We start from the raw sequence: 16,347 nt of genomic DNA, 5'->3' as shown, positions 1-16,347 counted from the left end.
AAATAAACCATCTCATACGTGTTTAACTTTATTCAAGCAACCAAACAGTACCTTAGTCGTCGCAGTTGAGTGAGGTGTGACTATATGCAATCAAGCTCGGTTAGCGGCAGAACTGAGGGCGTGGCACAAGTCAAGCTAGTGCAAAACAGTGTTATTTGGATATGGATGTGTGTCATAATCTAATTCGGATTTGGACGTTCAATTTGGTAAAGAAAATTTGGATATGCAAAATACAGCTTAGAATCCGATATAGATGTTGAAATACAACTCGGATTCAGGATATCTAATTTAGGAAAAAAAATTGAATATGAGTATCAGATAATACTGGTGCCAAAAAGATGATAATATATGACTTGCTTATTCGTATCAAAGCATGGGCATTCGACGAGTATCTCAATCCTTCCCAACAATTGTTCCGATCAAGCTGCGGTCACGCATTATTCTCGATTTAGCTGCTTCAGAAGTGGTATAGGGTTGTTTGGTTTTTGGTTTTAATAAGCTAAGTTAAAATTTGGTTAGAGGTTAAATTAGTGTAGTATTAAATTTTAGTTGTTAAAATAGTGTTTGGTTTAAGACTAAGCTGAAATTTGGTCAGTTAAAAATTTTAACTAATAATTTGGTTGTTCGAAGACGTGACTAAATTTTAACCACAAACCAAGACCAAATTTTTAAGTCACAGATCAAATTTTAACTTAACTTCCGTTGCCGATAACCGCCGCAACGCACAACTGGGCACTACCCCGTTTCCCACCTTCCCTGGACGACGCACGTCGCCGGGATGCCTTCCGTGTACGTCCAGAGAGCCGTAAGTAAACCGTAAACCGGAGTGACAGTCTTCAACGCCACCCATTTCTTCCCCAGCCTCCATTTCCTCCGGATTGGTGGGCTTGGGTTCACTTTCCCGCACTAAAAAAAATCCGGGCGCGACAGAGAAAGAATTGGAGCGGAGCAGCCAGTGGGAAAATTGGAGTTCCAGAGATCGAGATCGCAAGGCACAAAAAGGAGACGAACCGAGAGGGGAGGGAGGGGATTAGGCGCCGGCGGCGATGTCGTCGTCGTGGAACTCGGTGGGGCTGGAGGTGCTGTACCAGGTGCTGGGGTGGGTCGCCTTCTTGGCCTGGTCATTCAGCTTCTACCCGCAGGTCCTCCTCAACTACAAGCGCAAGAGGTCAGCACCATCCTGATTCCGCCCCTCTTTTGTTGGACCATTTCTTGGGTTGGTTCTGGTTGAGGAGCCTTTTTCTTTTCTCCTAATTGTGCTAGAGGGGCTTCAATTTTCCGTGCGCACGCATGCCTTGATTTGGGGCCTTGGGGGTGATTCACCCTTCTTTAATCAGTGACCTTACGAAAGCTCGATTCGTTCAGCTGTGTTGTTTCTCTGCAAGCTGCAGATAGCAGTGGGTGTTTGTATGGGTTGACTTGAGCCCTACTAGATGGAAATCGTGAAAGGCACAGTAAAACAGGTATCCAGTTCTCCATTGATGCTGTGGGGAAGTAATTCCCGGAAATTGTCTCGGTCCCATTGTTGGTGCGATCAGATGTTAGTCCAATTACATTGTGAGGTGAATGTAAATTTCTGGGAAGGAAACAGAAGGGGGATGTTAGATGATAGTATAAGATGAATCTTTTACGGGTTGCAGGACATATGGTAGCTAAGCACTTAAACTTCATTTGTGCTTCGAATGACTCTTAAGCAACCATTCCTCATGCTTCAACCAAAATGAACACTAGTGTCAAAGCAAATATGGTCAGATCAAAAGTTTGACGGCAAAAGTTGCTGTGGTCTGAAACTGTCCTTTTAGTGAAGCTACTACGCTGAAGTTCATGCATCCTTTATTTGTAGATGCGTGAAAGCATAACCTACGGTGTAATTTACAGAGTCTGTTCTTCCTGAACTATGGGCCTGTTTGGAATGCAGAAGTGTCATAGGAATTTTGCAGGAATTATGTAGGGAAATGATTAATTTCTTGCCAGAATCGAGAACATTCCTGTGTTCCAAATGGGTCCTAGGTGGGTCCTCTTCCTGGAATGTGTTAAAGAATCTGTTATGACATACTTATCTAGCATGGCAGCTTGAAATGCCGCTTATGGTCTGTCTAGAAAATATCGAGATTGAGTTCAAATTTGAAGTATAAACAAAAATTTTAGAGTGGTCTAGGTAAAATGTTGTCCCCAACGAGGTTAGAGTTGCATAAACCTTAGCAAAGCCCTTTCCGAATGGCATATTATTTTCTCTTTCTTAGTGGCACATAATAGACATCTTTTGAAGTAGCGTATCCAATTTTGCCTTTATAAAAGGTTATGTTATATGGCATTCTGTCGCACAGCGTATCTAAATAGCAGTTGGAACATTCCTGATATGGCCAGAATGTAATTGACAGCAGAAGATGAACTAGTTCCATCTACGTTGTATCATGTGTGATCATTTCTTCCCTTTTGCTTTGTTTTCCTTTCTTTTCTTGTTTTTGATTCGTGTGCATTTTGGTTACAGTTGAATCCTACTCAATTATGAGCTGAAAACATGTGTGCTTTTGTCGGTGATTATGTTGCTTCTTTTGTTTTAATAACTTGGTTCTTAGTTTGTCCGCGTTCTCATTATCCTGTTTTTCTGGTACAGTTATGGAAAAGTATAACTTTGCCAAATGTTTTACCAGTGTTTTCCTCACCCAACATTGGCGTTTTGGCATGTCTCCCTCAGTTTACACCTTAACACTTATTCATCATTTATTTGCAGTATGAAATGTCAGACCTTTTATCCTGTTTGGTTTCTAATGCGTTTAAAGATTCATGTTGTTGCTTTGGTCCCAAACAATTGAGTCTGATGTGGTCCAAATATGCACTTTTAAATGGAAATTCCTTGTTCTGTGGTTTAATTGATTTCAATCTATTCCAGTGTCGTGGGCCTGAATTTCGATTTTCTGGTGTTGAACTTGACAAAGCACTCGTCCTACCTCATATACAACACGGCTCTATTCTTTAGCCCATTCATCCAGAGACAGTATCATGACAAATATGGTGACAAAGAGGTTTGTCCCACTGATTTTTTGTACAGTATATATTCAGATATGAATGTCACAATTTAGATTCAGAATTTTATAGTTCATATTGGAAATGAGTAACTAATTTTATAGTTCAGAATTTTATTTGCAGTTTAGCATCACATACAGTCAACAATCTTTGTCCTGACTTTTTTTTCGCAATTCTTAAATAACTTAATAATGTAAGTTGGTAATAATAGAGTTTTCTTAATGGGACTGCATTCCAAAGAATTTTCAAAGCCAAATAGGACTGCTATGTTGGTGCGTACAAGAAACATATTTACTCCTGATTATCCTGGCATTTTCTTTACACTTCTTTAGAATAGTACACAACCACAGAAGTACACAACTAACTGGCCCAGCTTAATTTTTGATGCGTTACATGGTATAGTTTCTATCCTTGGTTTGTTATGCTCCTATGTATGTATGTTCCCTATGTGGGTGGGAGAGGTACAGGGAGGGAGGACTATACTCTTATGTAATGAGTGTTTTGCTTTTGGCTGTGACAAGGAGGGCAGCAGGGCCCATCTTGTTGTTCTTTTGCATTTAAAACCATCAGTATCTCAACATGTCTGGCACTTCTGCGCGTGGCCAGTATCTTTGTTGTTCGGTCCTTGGTTCTTTCAGTATTTGATTGCCACTCCATATACTATTGCATGATTGCAGATCAACTCCTCTTTCAAGCTAGTTGGTAGTGTTCTTGTGTTCTGGGGGTCATGTAAGCTACTGATGCATCACAGCATCAGACAAGTGCCAACTTTTTTTTATTTATAGGATCGATTCTCCAGACCACAGAGTTAACATGTCATACTGACGTTGAATAATAGTACAGCCAGACACCATAAACTGATGTAGCATTAGTACACTGGCATGAGTTGGAACTTGGAACTATGCTGAACTCGGTAAGCTGCAGATACATGTCAAGGGAATGCGAAGTTGATATTTTAAAAGATATTCTCACCTGAGCACTGGGTTTATAATTGCATAGTGAAATTAAAAAACTTGTAAGACCAAACCTTACAAATTGTAGCCAAACAAAGTTATAATGTAGTTGGTAGCCAAACAAAGGTACATCACTAACTTTTGAGTACAGACACTGTAATTCCATGTCCATTTTCATGTTGTACTAGTACATTTTTCTTCATACGAGTGCATCCTTGGTCTTGTTCTGTATAGCTATCAACTATATCATTATATTCCACAAGCCAATTAACATTTTTTTTTTGTAGATGATTCCTGTTGCTGCAAATGATGTTGCTTTTTCACTACATGCGGTTGCATTGACAGCTTTTACCATATTTCAAGTATTCATATATGAGGTTAGTTTATTACCTTGAAGACCATGAAGGTACCTCCTAGCTTTTGCCGGCTCCTTACTGTGTTGAATTTTCAAACATACAGCGAGGAACCCAGAAAGTCTCCAAAGTTTGCATATCAATTTCTGCTACTGTCTGGACTGCCGCTATTGTTTGCCTCATTATTGCTTGGTCAAAAAGTGACTGGCTTTGGCTTATTGATGTGTTCAAGTAAGTTTTCTTTGTCCTCATTAATTGAAAATCCTATTAGCTTTGACTTTAGGGTAGCAGCTAGCTAAATTTTGATCCTCTTGGTAAAAGTGGTACTCATCTCCCCTTCATGCCATGTGAATTTCAGTTCAATACAGGTTGGCATGACAGCAATCAAGTACATTCCTCAGGTACTGATAATTATTAACAGTACTTTAGTTATTCAATATTTGGGAACTTGTGATATCTTTGATACGACAGAGTACAAGGTCAACTAAAATCAAAATTCAACATAATGCATCTATAGCTGATAATTGGCACTCATGTATCTGAAAAGATAACTCTTTTGTGACCGGAGGGAGTACTACTCTACATAGTTTTTACTGAACATGGACACCCCTGACAAAAGTCAGCAGCAGTTCCTGTTATGCATTTGATACTTTGAAGTCAGGCTAACAGTGTAGCTTTCTACATTTTCTTTCCTTTTTTTTCAGATTCTACCCAAAACAAAAAAAGAAGTTTTGGAGTCTATTCTAATTATACGAACTAACTTGAAACTACTGAAGTTTACCTCGTCATATTGTGAATTTGTAGATATATTTGCTGCTTATTCTTCTTCTTTCTATTTGCCTTAGGCCATCATGAACTTCAGGCGGAAGAGTACAATTGGTTGGAGCATTGGAAATATTTTACTTGATCTTATAGGAGGGGTGCTAAACTTTGGTCAGATGGGCGTGCAATCTATAGATCAACGTAAGCTGCATTTACTTTTTGGTTTTAGACTTTTAGTGCATGATTTGTGATAAAAACTGCAGTTGTTTCCTGACTGAACAAATTGTGTTGCAGATACGCTAGTGAATTTCTATGGAAATATCGGGAAAACACTTCTTTCATTGGTGAGCATGACTTCTGATTTTATGTTAACAACATTATTCCGTCATCTGTTGATTTTTGACAGCACGTTGTTCTCTAAGTAAAAGTTTCACGCTTGCTAAATTCGACTTATAAAAATCTACTATTTGCAGGAAGTTGTTTTCTTCGATGTTATATTCATAATTCAGCACTACGTGTTGTACCCTGTCAAAAGAGATGAGAATGGTAATACTATCATTTCTGAAAGGGTAGCTCCTCTTATCAGGCCTTCAGACAAGTCTGATGAAGATAATGTATGATAAAGCTGTAGTCATATTGCACAATTTGCATCACACACGCTGTGGGCACAAGCCACAACTACATCATTTCAGGGTCCTGGGATTATCTGTTCAAACAGATTTCATGTATTGCCAACTAACTCTTGTATATATTTGCTTATGGATTACCGTGATACCTGTAAAAGTTCGACAGACATTGTTGTCTTTATCTTGCAACATTTACGTTATATGTAAATGTTTGATTACTTGCACAGGTATTTTATATGGGAATTGGCTAGGAATTTTTTTTGTACCTTTTGAGGTTTGCTATTTACTTGGACCTTACAGTTTTTGTTGTTCGCTTGAAGTTCCTCATCATTATTAAATCATCAGAGATATTTATTCTGGTCATCGAATACATATGGGATATTTTAACCTAGAATTGTTCAAATGTTTTGTTTGGGACATAGATTTTGTTTTCGATTATGACTAGTCATGATATTTAAACCGCAAATGGCACGGTTTGTTTCGTTTCTTTTTTCATTTGAAACCAAATATGGCATGGCTAATTTTGCAAGGTACGGCTCAATTTATGTATGTTCGACAATGCTAGTAGACATGGCTAATTTCCGGATAGTTGATGATTAATCTGTGCTTCAGATGCTAATAACTTTGTGATTCTTACTATATGCATGTGATTTTACGATGTAAAATGGCTCGCGATTGATGTAAAATGGCTCGCGATTCTTACAAATCATTTTATGGATAACTTTGTGGTCCGATTCACGAAGTATCAAGTTCTTTTTTTTTTCAACTAAGCAAAACATCTTAGGTCTTTTGGCAATTAACCAGCTCATTTAAAATTATATGCTCTTATTGTGCATTTGCTATTATCTTCACTTCAGAGTTTGAGCCACCAAAACAATGGTTTTCTTGTCTCCATACAGGTTTTTTACTATCACTCTATACCAAGTCAAAGTGTCAACAAGTATGAGTCAATATGGTTCACGGTGCCGGCGAGTTACTAAGACTCCAAATCGTTGACGTACCTCTCAGTACAAGTTAGGATCACTGCTTGATTACTTTTTTAGGCAGTAACACTTAGTAACAACTCTCTCTATGTCTATTAGCATTAATCACTCTCTAATCTTATGTTTAATTGCCTTGGATGATCGTTTTAAATACTTTAGTAGCTTGAATGTCTTCTCAAGTATCTATGAGTTTTCCTAAACTTCAGCCCACTCAAATAACCGAGTGAGAGTATTTAAAGCCTCAAACCTACGAACTAGTCATTACTCCAACGACTCAAACAAACTGTGAACATCTGATGATCCAACATTAACAGCAGTACAAACACCGTACAATCTGGTGTATATAGCAGTAGAAATTAGCTGTTGGAACTAGCCATTAGACCCGCACTCAAACTCATTGCAAACACCGGATATTCCGATATAACCTTGAACTTCATCACTGGACTATTCAGTGTGTATACTTGAGATAACCGAGTCACATCTCACTGTGTATTTGTTCGGTGTGTATAATCTTCTGATCACCAGATCATCTGGTGTGTACAACTCCTCTCTTCACTGGAAATCTTTCAGAAAATGCTCTGAAGCCTCCGATGTACACTCCTTTTCTATTGTCGGACCATCCAGTGTATACAACTCTTCTGCTACGAAAATGCATCTATGAAAAATGCTCTGGTGTGTACATCACCTCAATACCAAACCATCTGGTGTATTCTTCAACTTTTTCTTTTGTGTCAAAACATCCGATATGTATACTTATCTGAGCATCAGATCATCCGTTGTGTTATCTTTTCTGAGCATCGGACCATTCGGTGAGTGCAATCTTCTCTGAACTTGTCTAATTCAATCTTTCTTGAATTTGGCTTCGGTGGCTTCTTTATGTATAGTATCCATGAGACCTACTAAAACATATACTTGATAAATATGTTAGTCCTGTTGATTATGTTGTTATTAATCATCAAAATTATATATATTCCCTAAAAGGATCTTGTTTGCTACAATGGGTATGCCCGCGGACGATAGATATGTGCTCAGCTCTTCACCCGTAGGTGCTCACAGGTATGCTCGCAGGTGAAAAAAATGGCAAGTATGGGTATGGGGGAGTACTACCCGTGCCTGCTACGCTCGACTGCCTTCCCTGATCTAAGGATATCTACCGATCATTTTTAGTCCAATCAATAACATTATTTTTTTAAAAATTATTGACTAAATTAAAAGAGTTGGTGACACCTTTAGATTAATTAGGGGCTGTTTGGTTCATAGGCTCCGTATCCCAAGCCAAATTTTGGCGGTGACAAAATCTAGGCAGGGCCAAATATGGGGAGAAAGGATGGTGTTTGGATGGTAGTCAAGCCAATTTATGGGCAACACTGTATGACATATGAAACCCATGTATTATTTTTTTATGAAATATATTAAGTAAGATCTTGTTTTGTAGATTTAATTGTAAGGAATATAATGGTGCAAACGGATCGTAATTTAGATATACAGTTTAGTAGATATAGCAATTTAAAACTTGTTAATCTATAATTTTGAAATCCATGCCACCCTTTGAGCTGCTGCCACGTGCTCTCGGCCAACCAAAATTTCACGGGCCAGCGTTTCCCTCGCCCGCGTGCTAGTTTACTGTAGCTGGGTTGGCCGAAATTTTGGCTAGGAACCAAATGCAGGCCAAATTATCAGTCTGACTAAAATTTAACTTGGCATATATGGGTCACAATTCAAACACGGCCTTAATTTAAACACGCCCTTAATTTGCGCCCTAGCCCAAACTGCAGTTCCGCAGTCCGCCGCACTGCCATCCAATGCAAAGGCCAAGGGGGATCAAGTACAGCAGGTAACATCTGGAATTGGGGGAAACGGAGGGCTGTTTTTGGGAAGACTTGAGGGGCAGAGGGATTAGTTGATGTGTAGCGTCATCGTAGTTGGTGCAAGTGCACGACATGATTGGCATTAGGATAGGCGGTCCCAATTGGAAACACAGGAACAAAACACAATCAGTCTCGGAGCAGGCAGGCAACGAGAACGATACACGAGCTCAGCAGCTTCAGCTAGCGTACCCAGGCATCGGTTGGGCTTCGGATAAAGCTTCGTAATCTACCAGAAAAGAAGCACGCCGTTGGCGCGCATGCATGATTAAATTCGGTCGATGACCATTTGTTTTACAGTGCCATGCATATATAGTTATTTACACAGGTATTCACAGTTATGGGATTGCATATATGACAGCTAAATAATTAGTCTAGTAGTTCTAAGAAACAACTTCAAACATATATCACATCCAAAATATATGTTATAGAAGTATGTTCATCCTGTAGGATTAAAAAAGCTGATGTCTTTTTATCCCATATCTGATTCTCACGCCAGTGTTGTCGATGGTGAAACATGTTCAATCTACAAGAGAGGAAATGTAATGTTAGTCGTCAATATAAGCAAAAGTAAATCATGGCATGTAAAAAGAATCAGCAGAGGAGTGTTATTATCTTTGTCATCTCAAGTTCTTCTCTGGCTGTTCATGTACTATCAGGTCTGGGAAACTAAAAAAGTATAGATGAAGATACAATTAAGAATTTTAGAATTTTTGATCTAGCTATCTTCTAAAACCCAAACATTGCGAATTAAGAACTATGCTTTCATGAACTTTAACTATTCATTGATAGGCTAGTAGTTCAAAAGTGGGGGATACTCCACAATTTTGAATATTCATCACAATGAGATGAACAGAAGGATTTGCTTGAAGTATTCTACTTACACACAACTTGATCATCATCCAATCAAGTAGATTATGGTCGCTTGGTGAAGAGAGGCTTCCTAACCAGGTAAAGAAAGAACCACCGTCTTGCAGAATATAACAATGTGAGGAATTAAGTGAACTTGCCACCTGCATTTCAGTTGAGTAATCAAGGTAGCAGAAAAGATTTAGAATAGCAGAAGACGAAAGTAATATGTGCATTATTCAGGCTATGAAGCAAATTGTATGCATGGTCCTTATTTTGGCTATGGAGTACAAGAGGTTCCCAACAAGGCAACAAGAGGTCCCCTAATTACTAATTTTCTGTTCATGTTTAGAATCAGTTTAGGCCATTAGGGTTCTTCCTTTTTTTCTGAATTTTTCAATTCAATTACATGTTGCAGATGCCAAATTCCTGCCCAATTTACATGCGACAAAAGCTCAACCTCCTGTGGAGCAGCCGTCAGCTTGATGATTAGCTTAATTAAGGTAATTTTTCTCTGATCAACTCTTAAATTGCGCCATAGCTCCTTTGGCTGGCTGGATCCACCACTGCATGGTCTTGTATTATCAATCCAGCATCCTAACCCCCTCAACAAGATTTAGAAAACTAAACAGTTTATATCTCAAATTCTAGAATGTTGATTCTAGAATTGAGTTGTCTAATAAAATTTATTAGGTGTGCCTCAAAGTATAAATCCATTTAGAGATATTTGCTATATGAATATAACTTATTGTCACACCCGGTTTTAAAACCGAATTGAATGTAAACTACATGTATGTCTTGATCAAGTTACATACACGTAGTGACGTCATAAGTGAGTAGTAGACACAAAATCCATTATTACAATGTTACTTAATGACATCAATGACCCAAGGGTAAAAACAAGATTACAAAGCAGGGGAAAATAAGCTTAGCATGACGTCCAACTCCACAGGCAATCGACCGAAAAGTCATCCGCCTAGAACTCAGCTCCATCTCCTGGGAAATCTTCGTAGTCTTCACCTTCTGAGCAGCAACAAGATTACGGGAGAGAGAGCAAGCGTGAGTATATAGAATACTCAGCAAGTGTGGGAAAAATATGACATAGAGGTCAAAAGTCAAGATAACCTTAACTCAGGGGTTTGTTTGTATAATGTTATTTTAGTAATAATACAGTTATAAAAGTGACTTATTTCTATGTGAATGATTCTACAAGACATGAGCTAAGGTTCCGAGCACCTTGCTCCACAATTGAGGTTCCAACCACTCTAAATAAAGCTGACTTGAATCATAGTTCCTACTATTGTGATCCACCAAATCCAACTCAAAACCAACTATGGAACCACCCGACTAATCATGTGAGGAGTCCATACCACTCATGGTCGTGAGCATAGCTAATATATCAGTTTTCACTATACAGAGGTCGTACACTTTACCCACAAGATATGTCCTCCTTTTTGTCGATCAAACACTTACACCCTTCTGAGGTGTGCGGCTAGAATTCCACTGCAAAGCTTTTCCAACACCTCTCTCAGCACGTGTCAACCCACTGAGATTTCACCGTCGTACATAAGTTGAGTACACCCTCCAACCTAGAAGCCTCCTTTTGCGCCTTACGGTTCCAGAAAGTACACCCTTCCAGGTAGTTGTACTATTGTTCATGGGTGGTCGCTCTACGAACTGATTCTTAACATGATCTGGGCAAGACCGCCAACATCTCACACAAGGAGATAACCAATATCCGATAAAGCCAATATTCTTACTTGGAACACATCCATAGGTCAACCAACATGCCAACTTGCCCATACCCTACTTTCCATGTCTAAGCATTTTACCAAAGTTCAACATTATTAACCAAAACCCATTTTACCTATGCTACCGATGAGTAAGCACAACTAAGCATTTTGTACACAGACATGACAACCAAACTACGACTACAAGGAAGATTATGGAAAACTAGTAAACCCTAACAATGAGATACCATGTTTGATGAGCATGCAATTTGCAAAACAGAACTTTATTAAAATAAGCGCAAAATGTTCAAGGACTCTTGCCTTCTCTGTTGAGTTGCTCGAAATCCTTGAAGTCTTGATCCTGGATGTTCTCGAACGCCTCCAGGACAAACTCTTCTACAAGCGAGCAAACAAACAACACTAAGAAAAACACTAAATGAAGCAAACACATAAAATAAAGACTAGAACAAATTAGAGCATGATTTTAGGAAAATTTAGGCGCAAGAACCGCCCAAATTAGAGCAACGATGCGAAAACTACGACTAAACAAATTTTTAACCAATTAAAAATGATAAAAACTAATTTTTGGAATTAAACCTAATTTTTAAAAGGCTTAAAATATGTTCAAAATTTTCTACAATTATTTTATAGCATAAAACTGATTAAAACATTTTTATAGAATTTATTTACATTTTTCTAGAAATAAAACTTATAAGCAACAAAACATGTTAAAAGAATTTATTTTACAAAATAAAACATAATTAAAATTTTATCAGAATTAATCTATATTTTCTAAATCATTTTCCAAAATAAAACGTTTATTCTAACATTTTGCAATGATTTTAACACTAGAAAATATTAAATAATGTTTACATAAATAAAAACAAAGAAAAAACCTTTATAAAAACCATTTTCTATTTTCTAGAAATTTTCTAAACATAAAAACCTATTTTTGGAATATTTAGATTATCGGGAATTATCTTTCTAAAGGGAACTCGAATTATTGCGCAACGCTGATGTCAGCGGCTGTCTAGGCATGCTGACGCAGCTCTGATATGCTGATTGGACTACCATGTATGACAAAAATGATGAGAGGCGTGCTAACGAGGCACACTGACTAAACCAAATTCTATTTAAATCTACGCCGCATGCTTCGATCGGACAACCGAGATCTATCTACCGCGAAGGGGTATCCACCATCTAATCTACATTGTACATCTAAGATCGAACGGTGGAAGAGTGGGGCTACCTCGGCTCTGGCTGTTCGGCGGCGATGGCCACGACTTCTGCGGTGGTTGACGGCTGGAGAAGGATGGAGAGGTCATTGCGATCTCGACAAAGAGTGGCAGAGTGCGGCCAGGTGACGAGGACGAGCATGTTTGAGGGTTTGGATGGAGTCGGGGAAGACCGATACAGTTTGGCGGCGTCGTGCTTTAACGGCGAAGGTTCGGCGACATCGGGAGCTCGATGATGGTGGTGGAACTCAACGGCTAGTGGTCGAGGATGATGATATGTGGACGAAGAACGATGTCGAAGGCTTAGACAGCTTCGAGGAGGTGTGGAGAGGTTCGACAATGTCAGCAGATTGAAGTGGAGCTTTAGCAACGTCACGAGTGCTATCTAGTGAGGAGAACTTGACGGGGAAAGGGGCTTTGAGTGCGGTGGATCAAAGGGAGGCTCGACTGAAGGTTTGATTCGGGTTTTATAGATGGAGGAGGGAAAATCGACGAGACTGGCAGAGTTATAATGCGGCGGTAAGGAATTAGGGTGTGGTTTCCTTTTCTCTCGTCATCTTTCCTTCACGAATTGATCTTGTCTTGATGGTCTTGAACACGGGTGTCAGTTAGCTTGCATGGGTGCTCCCTTTCCTTAACTCGAGTGCAAGGATGATGGGAGTTAACGCATGCAGGTGATGCGACAGAGAAGGAAAGGATGGGATTCGGAGGAGAGGAGAAGAAGAAGCTGACACACAGGTCCCACAAATACAGAGAGAGAGAGATCAGAGGGAGGATAAAAAATGGGCATGACAAACCTACCCCCCTTAGGATGAATCTTGTCCTTGAGATTCAAGATGATCTCCAAACAGCTGGGGAAATTCTGCCTTAGTATCTTCTTCTCTTTCCCAAGTAGCTTTATCTTCAGAATGGTGACTGCACTGTACCTTGCACATGCGAATCACTTTTCTCCTTATTACCCTCTCAGTTGTTTCAAGAATCTTGACTGGGTGCTCTGAGTATATGAGATCTTCTCGAACATCTAATTCCTCCATAGGCAACTGTTCTTCGGGAACTCATAGGTATTTCTTCAACTGAGAGATATGAAAGACATCATGTACATCAGAGAGTTGAGGTGGTAACTCTAGTTGATAGGCCACTTCTCCTCTTCTGTCCAACCGCTTGAACAGTTTAATATATTTGGGTGCTAGCTTTCCCTTGACTTTGAACCTTCGAAGTCCTCTGATAGGTGAGACTTTGAGATACATGAAATCTCTAATTTCAAAAGTCAGTTCTCTACGTCTGTTGTTAGTGTAGCTTTTCTGCCTTGATTGTGCAATTCTTATATTCTTTTGGATCATTTGGACTTGCTTTTCTGCATTCTGTAATACTTTTGGTCCAAACACTTGACTTTCTCTGGTCTCATTCCAATATAACAGAGTTCTTCACTTTCTACCATACATGGCTTTAAATGGAGACATCTTGAGTTTGGCTTGATAACTGTTGTTATTAGAGAATTCTACATATGGAGGACTCTTATCCCAACCGTGTTTATATTTCAGAGCATATGCCATCAACATATCCTCTAGAATCTGATTTGTCCTTTCCTTCTATCCATCGATTTAGGGTGATATGCTGAGCTAAAGTTTAACTTCGTATCCATGGACTCATGAAGCTTCTACCAAAATCGTGAAGTAAACTGAGTACCTCGATCTGACACGATCTTCTTGGGTACGCTGTGTAGACAAGTAATCTGTGACATATACAACTCTGCTAGTCGTGCACTTGTATACGTGGTCTTGACTGGGATGAAGTGAGCATCCTTTGTCAAAGGATCTACTACAACCCATGTTGAATCATAGCCAAAGTGGGTGCGGGTAACCCAACGATGAAATCCATACTAATCTCTTCCCATTTCCATTCGGGGACCTTCAAGGGTTGAAGTAATCCAGCAAGTCTCTAATGTTCTGCCTTTACTCTTTGACATGTCTCACACAGAGCTACATATTATGCAACATCATGCTTCATGTCATACCACCAATAGCATGCTTTCAAATTTTGGTACATCTTGGTACAACCTAGATGGATGGAATAGGCTTACTCGTTGGCCTCCTTCAGAATCATATCCTTAAGCGCTTTTTGATCCGGTACGCAAATGTGTTTTCCAAACCATATGATACCTTGACCATCTTAGGAAAATCCAGGGGCTTTGCCTTCCTTTATATTCTGCTTGATCTCTTTGATCTTCTCATCTTCCCGTTATCCCTTACGGATATCTTCATTTAAGGTAGGCTCAAGTTCCATGGCTATAGGTCCTTTATCCGTGACAAATCCCAAGTTGAGTCACTGGAACTCTTCGTACAGGGCTGGTTGAGATTCTTATACCATGATAGCATTGCAATACACCTTCTGACTTAAAGCATCTTCGACTACATTGGCTTTCCTAGGGTGGTAGTGGATCACTACATCATAGTCTTTAATCAATTGTAGCCATCTGCGCTGCCTTAGATTTAGGTCTGCTTGGGTGAAGATGTATTTCAGGCTCTTGTGATCTGTATAGATTTCACATCGATTGTCGACAAGATAACGTCTCCAATCTTCAAAGCATGAACGACTGCAGCTAGCTCTAAATCATGAGTTGGATAGTTCTTCTCATGATTTCACAATTGCCTTGACGCATAAGCTACGACTTTCCTTCTTGCATAAGAACACATTCAAGACCTTGCTGAGAAGCATCACAATAGATATCAAAATTCTTACGAACATCCGGCAAGATAAGTACCAGGGTTGTAGTCAATCTGTTCTTCAACTCTTCAAAACTGGCTTGACATGCTTCGGACCATTGAAACTTCTTGTCCTTCTATAACAACTCCATGAGTGGCTTGGTTGTCTTGGAAAAACCTTCTATGAATCGGCTATAATACCCAGCTAATCCAAGAAAACTCCGGATCTCTGAGACAGATTGAGGTGGCTTCCAATTCAAAACATCACTAACTTTGCTTGGATCTATAGCTGCTCCACCTGCTGAGATAACATGGCCAAGGAAAGGGACTTGTTTCAACCAAAACTCACATTTGTTAAACTTGGTATATAACTAGTTATCTCTAAGCTTCTATAGAACAAGCGTTAAGTGTTCTTCATGTTCTTATTCATCCTTTGAGAATATGAGGATATCATCGATGAAAACTACCATGAACTTATCCAAGTACTCCATAAATACTTTGTTCATGAGATACATGAAGTAAGCTAGAGCATTGGTTAACCCCAAGGACATAACCGTGAACTCATAAAGACCATATTGAGTACTGAAAGCTGTCTTGGGTATATTCGACTCTCGGATCTTTATTTGGTGATAACCTGAACGAAGATTCATCTTGGAGAAGACACATGTTCCTTTTAACTGATCAAATAGATCTTCAATTCTGGGTAGCGGATACTTGTTCTTGATGGTCACCTCATTGAGAGCTTTATAATCCACGCATATTCTTTGACTTCCATCTTTCTTCTTGACAAAGAGAACTTGGGCTCCCCATGGTGACGAACTCAGGAACACAAATCCCTTATCCTCTAACTCCTGGATTTGTTTCTTAAGTTCCACTAATTCATTTGCAGGCATCCTATATGGCTGTTTAGATATCGAGGTAGTTCCATGTACAAGATCAATGATAAAGTCAATATCTCAATCTGGTGGCATACTTGGAAAGTCATCAGGGAAGACATCCGGATACTCGCACACCACATTGATCGCTTCCATAGAAACACCCTTCAAATTATTGAGTGCACATTCTCTAGTTTATGGGATAGTTGCTACGAACTCGATACTGGTACCTTCTTTATTGATCAGTTGAACTACTCTTTGAGCACAATCTATCATCCCATTAAACTTTGCTAACCAATCCATTCCGAGAATAACATCTATGCTGTTGGATTTCAAAACTAAAGGTTGGTTGGAAAGTCTACCCCCTTATTTTCAGACATACCTTGG

The 16,347-nt window shown here is 39.2% G+C and overlaps 1 protein-coding gene across 1 annotated transcript; it reads left to right on the top strand.

The window, feature by feature from the left end:
* Positions 1 to 789: 789 nt before the first annotated feature.
* Positions 790 to 5,975, top strand: LOC133906234 (cystinosin homolog). The gene is made up of 8 exons (XM_062348072.1): positions 790 to 1,168; positions 2,894 to 3,026; positions 4,268 to 4,357; positions 4,440 to 4,564; positions 4,692 to 4,734; positions 5,179 to 5,296; positions 5,390 to 5,439; positions 5,569 to 5,975. Exons 1-8 carry the CDS (start codon positions 1,047 to 1,049, stop codon positions 5,713 to 5,715), a joined length of 828 nt encoding a protein of 275 aa, XP_062204056.1. The 5' UTR covers positions 790 to 1,046; the 3' UTR covers positions 5,716 to 5,975.
* Positions 5,976 to 16,347: the final 10,372 nt, after the last annotated feature.

This window comes from Phragmites australis, chromosome 23 (assembly GCF_958298935.1).
Source record: "Phragmites australis chromosome 23, lpPhrAust1.1, whole genome shotgun sequence".
NCBI classification, from domain to species: Eukaryota; Viridiplantae; Streptophyta; class Magnoliopsida; order Poales; family Poaceae; genus Phragmites; species Phragmites australis.
The sequence above is the reverse complement of the archived record's forward strand: the minus strand, read 5'-3'. Positions and strand labels throughout refer to the sequence as shown.

What these genes read in the sequence shown, in the direction of transcription:
- LOC133906234 (XM_062348072.1), top strand. Translation starts at nt 1,047, where the DNA reads ATGTCGTCGTCGTGGAACTCGGTGGGGCTGGAGGTGCTGTACCAGGTG. An exon ending in ACAAATATGGTGACAAAGAG is followed by an intron (nt 3,027 to 4,267) that starts GTTTGTCCCACT and finishes TTTTTTTTGTAG; the next exon opens with ATGATTCCTGTTGCTGCAAA. An exon ending in TTCAAGTATTCATATATGAG is followed by an intron (nt 4,358 to 4,439) that starts GTTAGTTTATTA and finishes TCAAACATACAG; the next exon opens with CGAGGAACCCAGAAAGTCTC.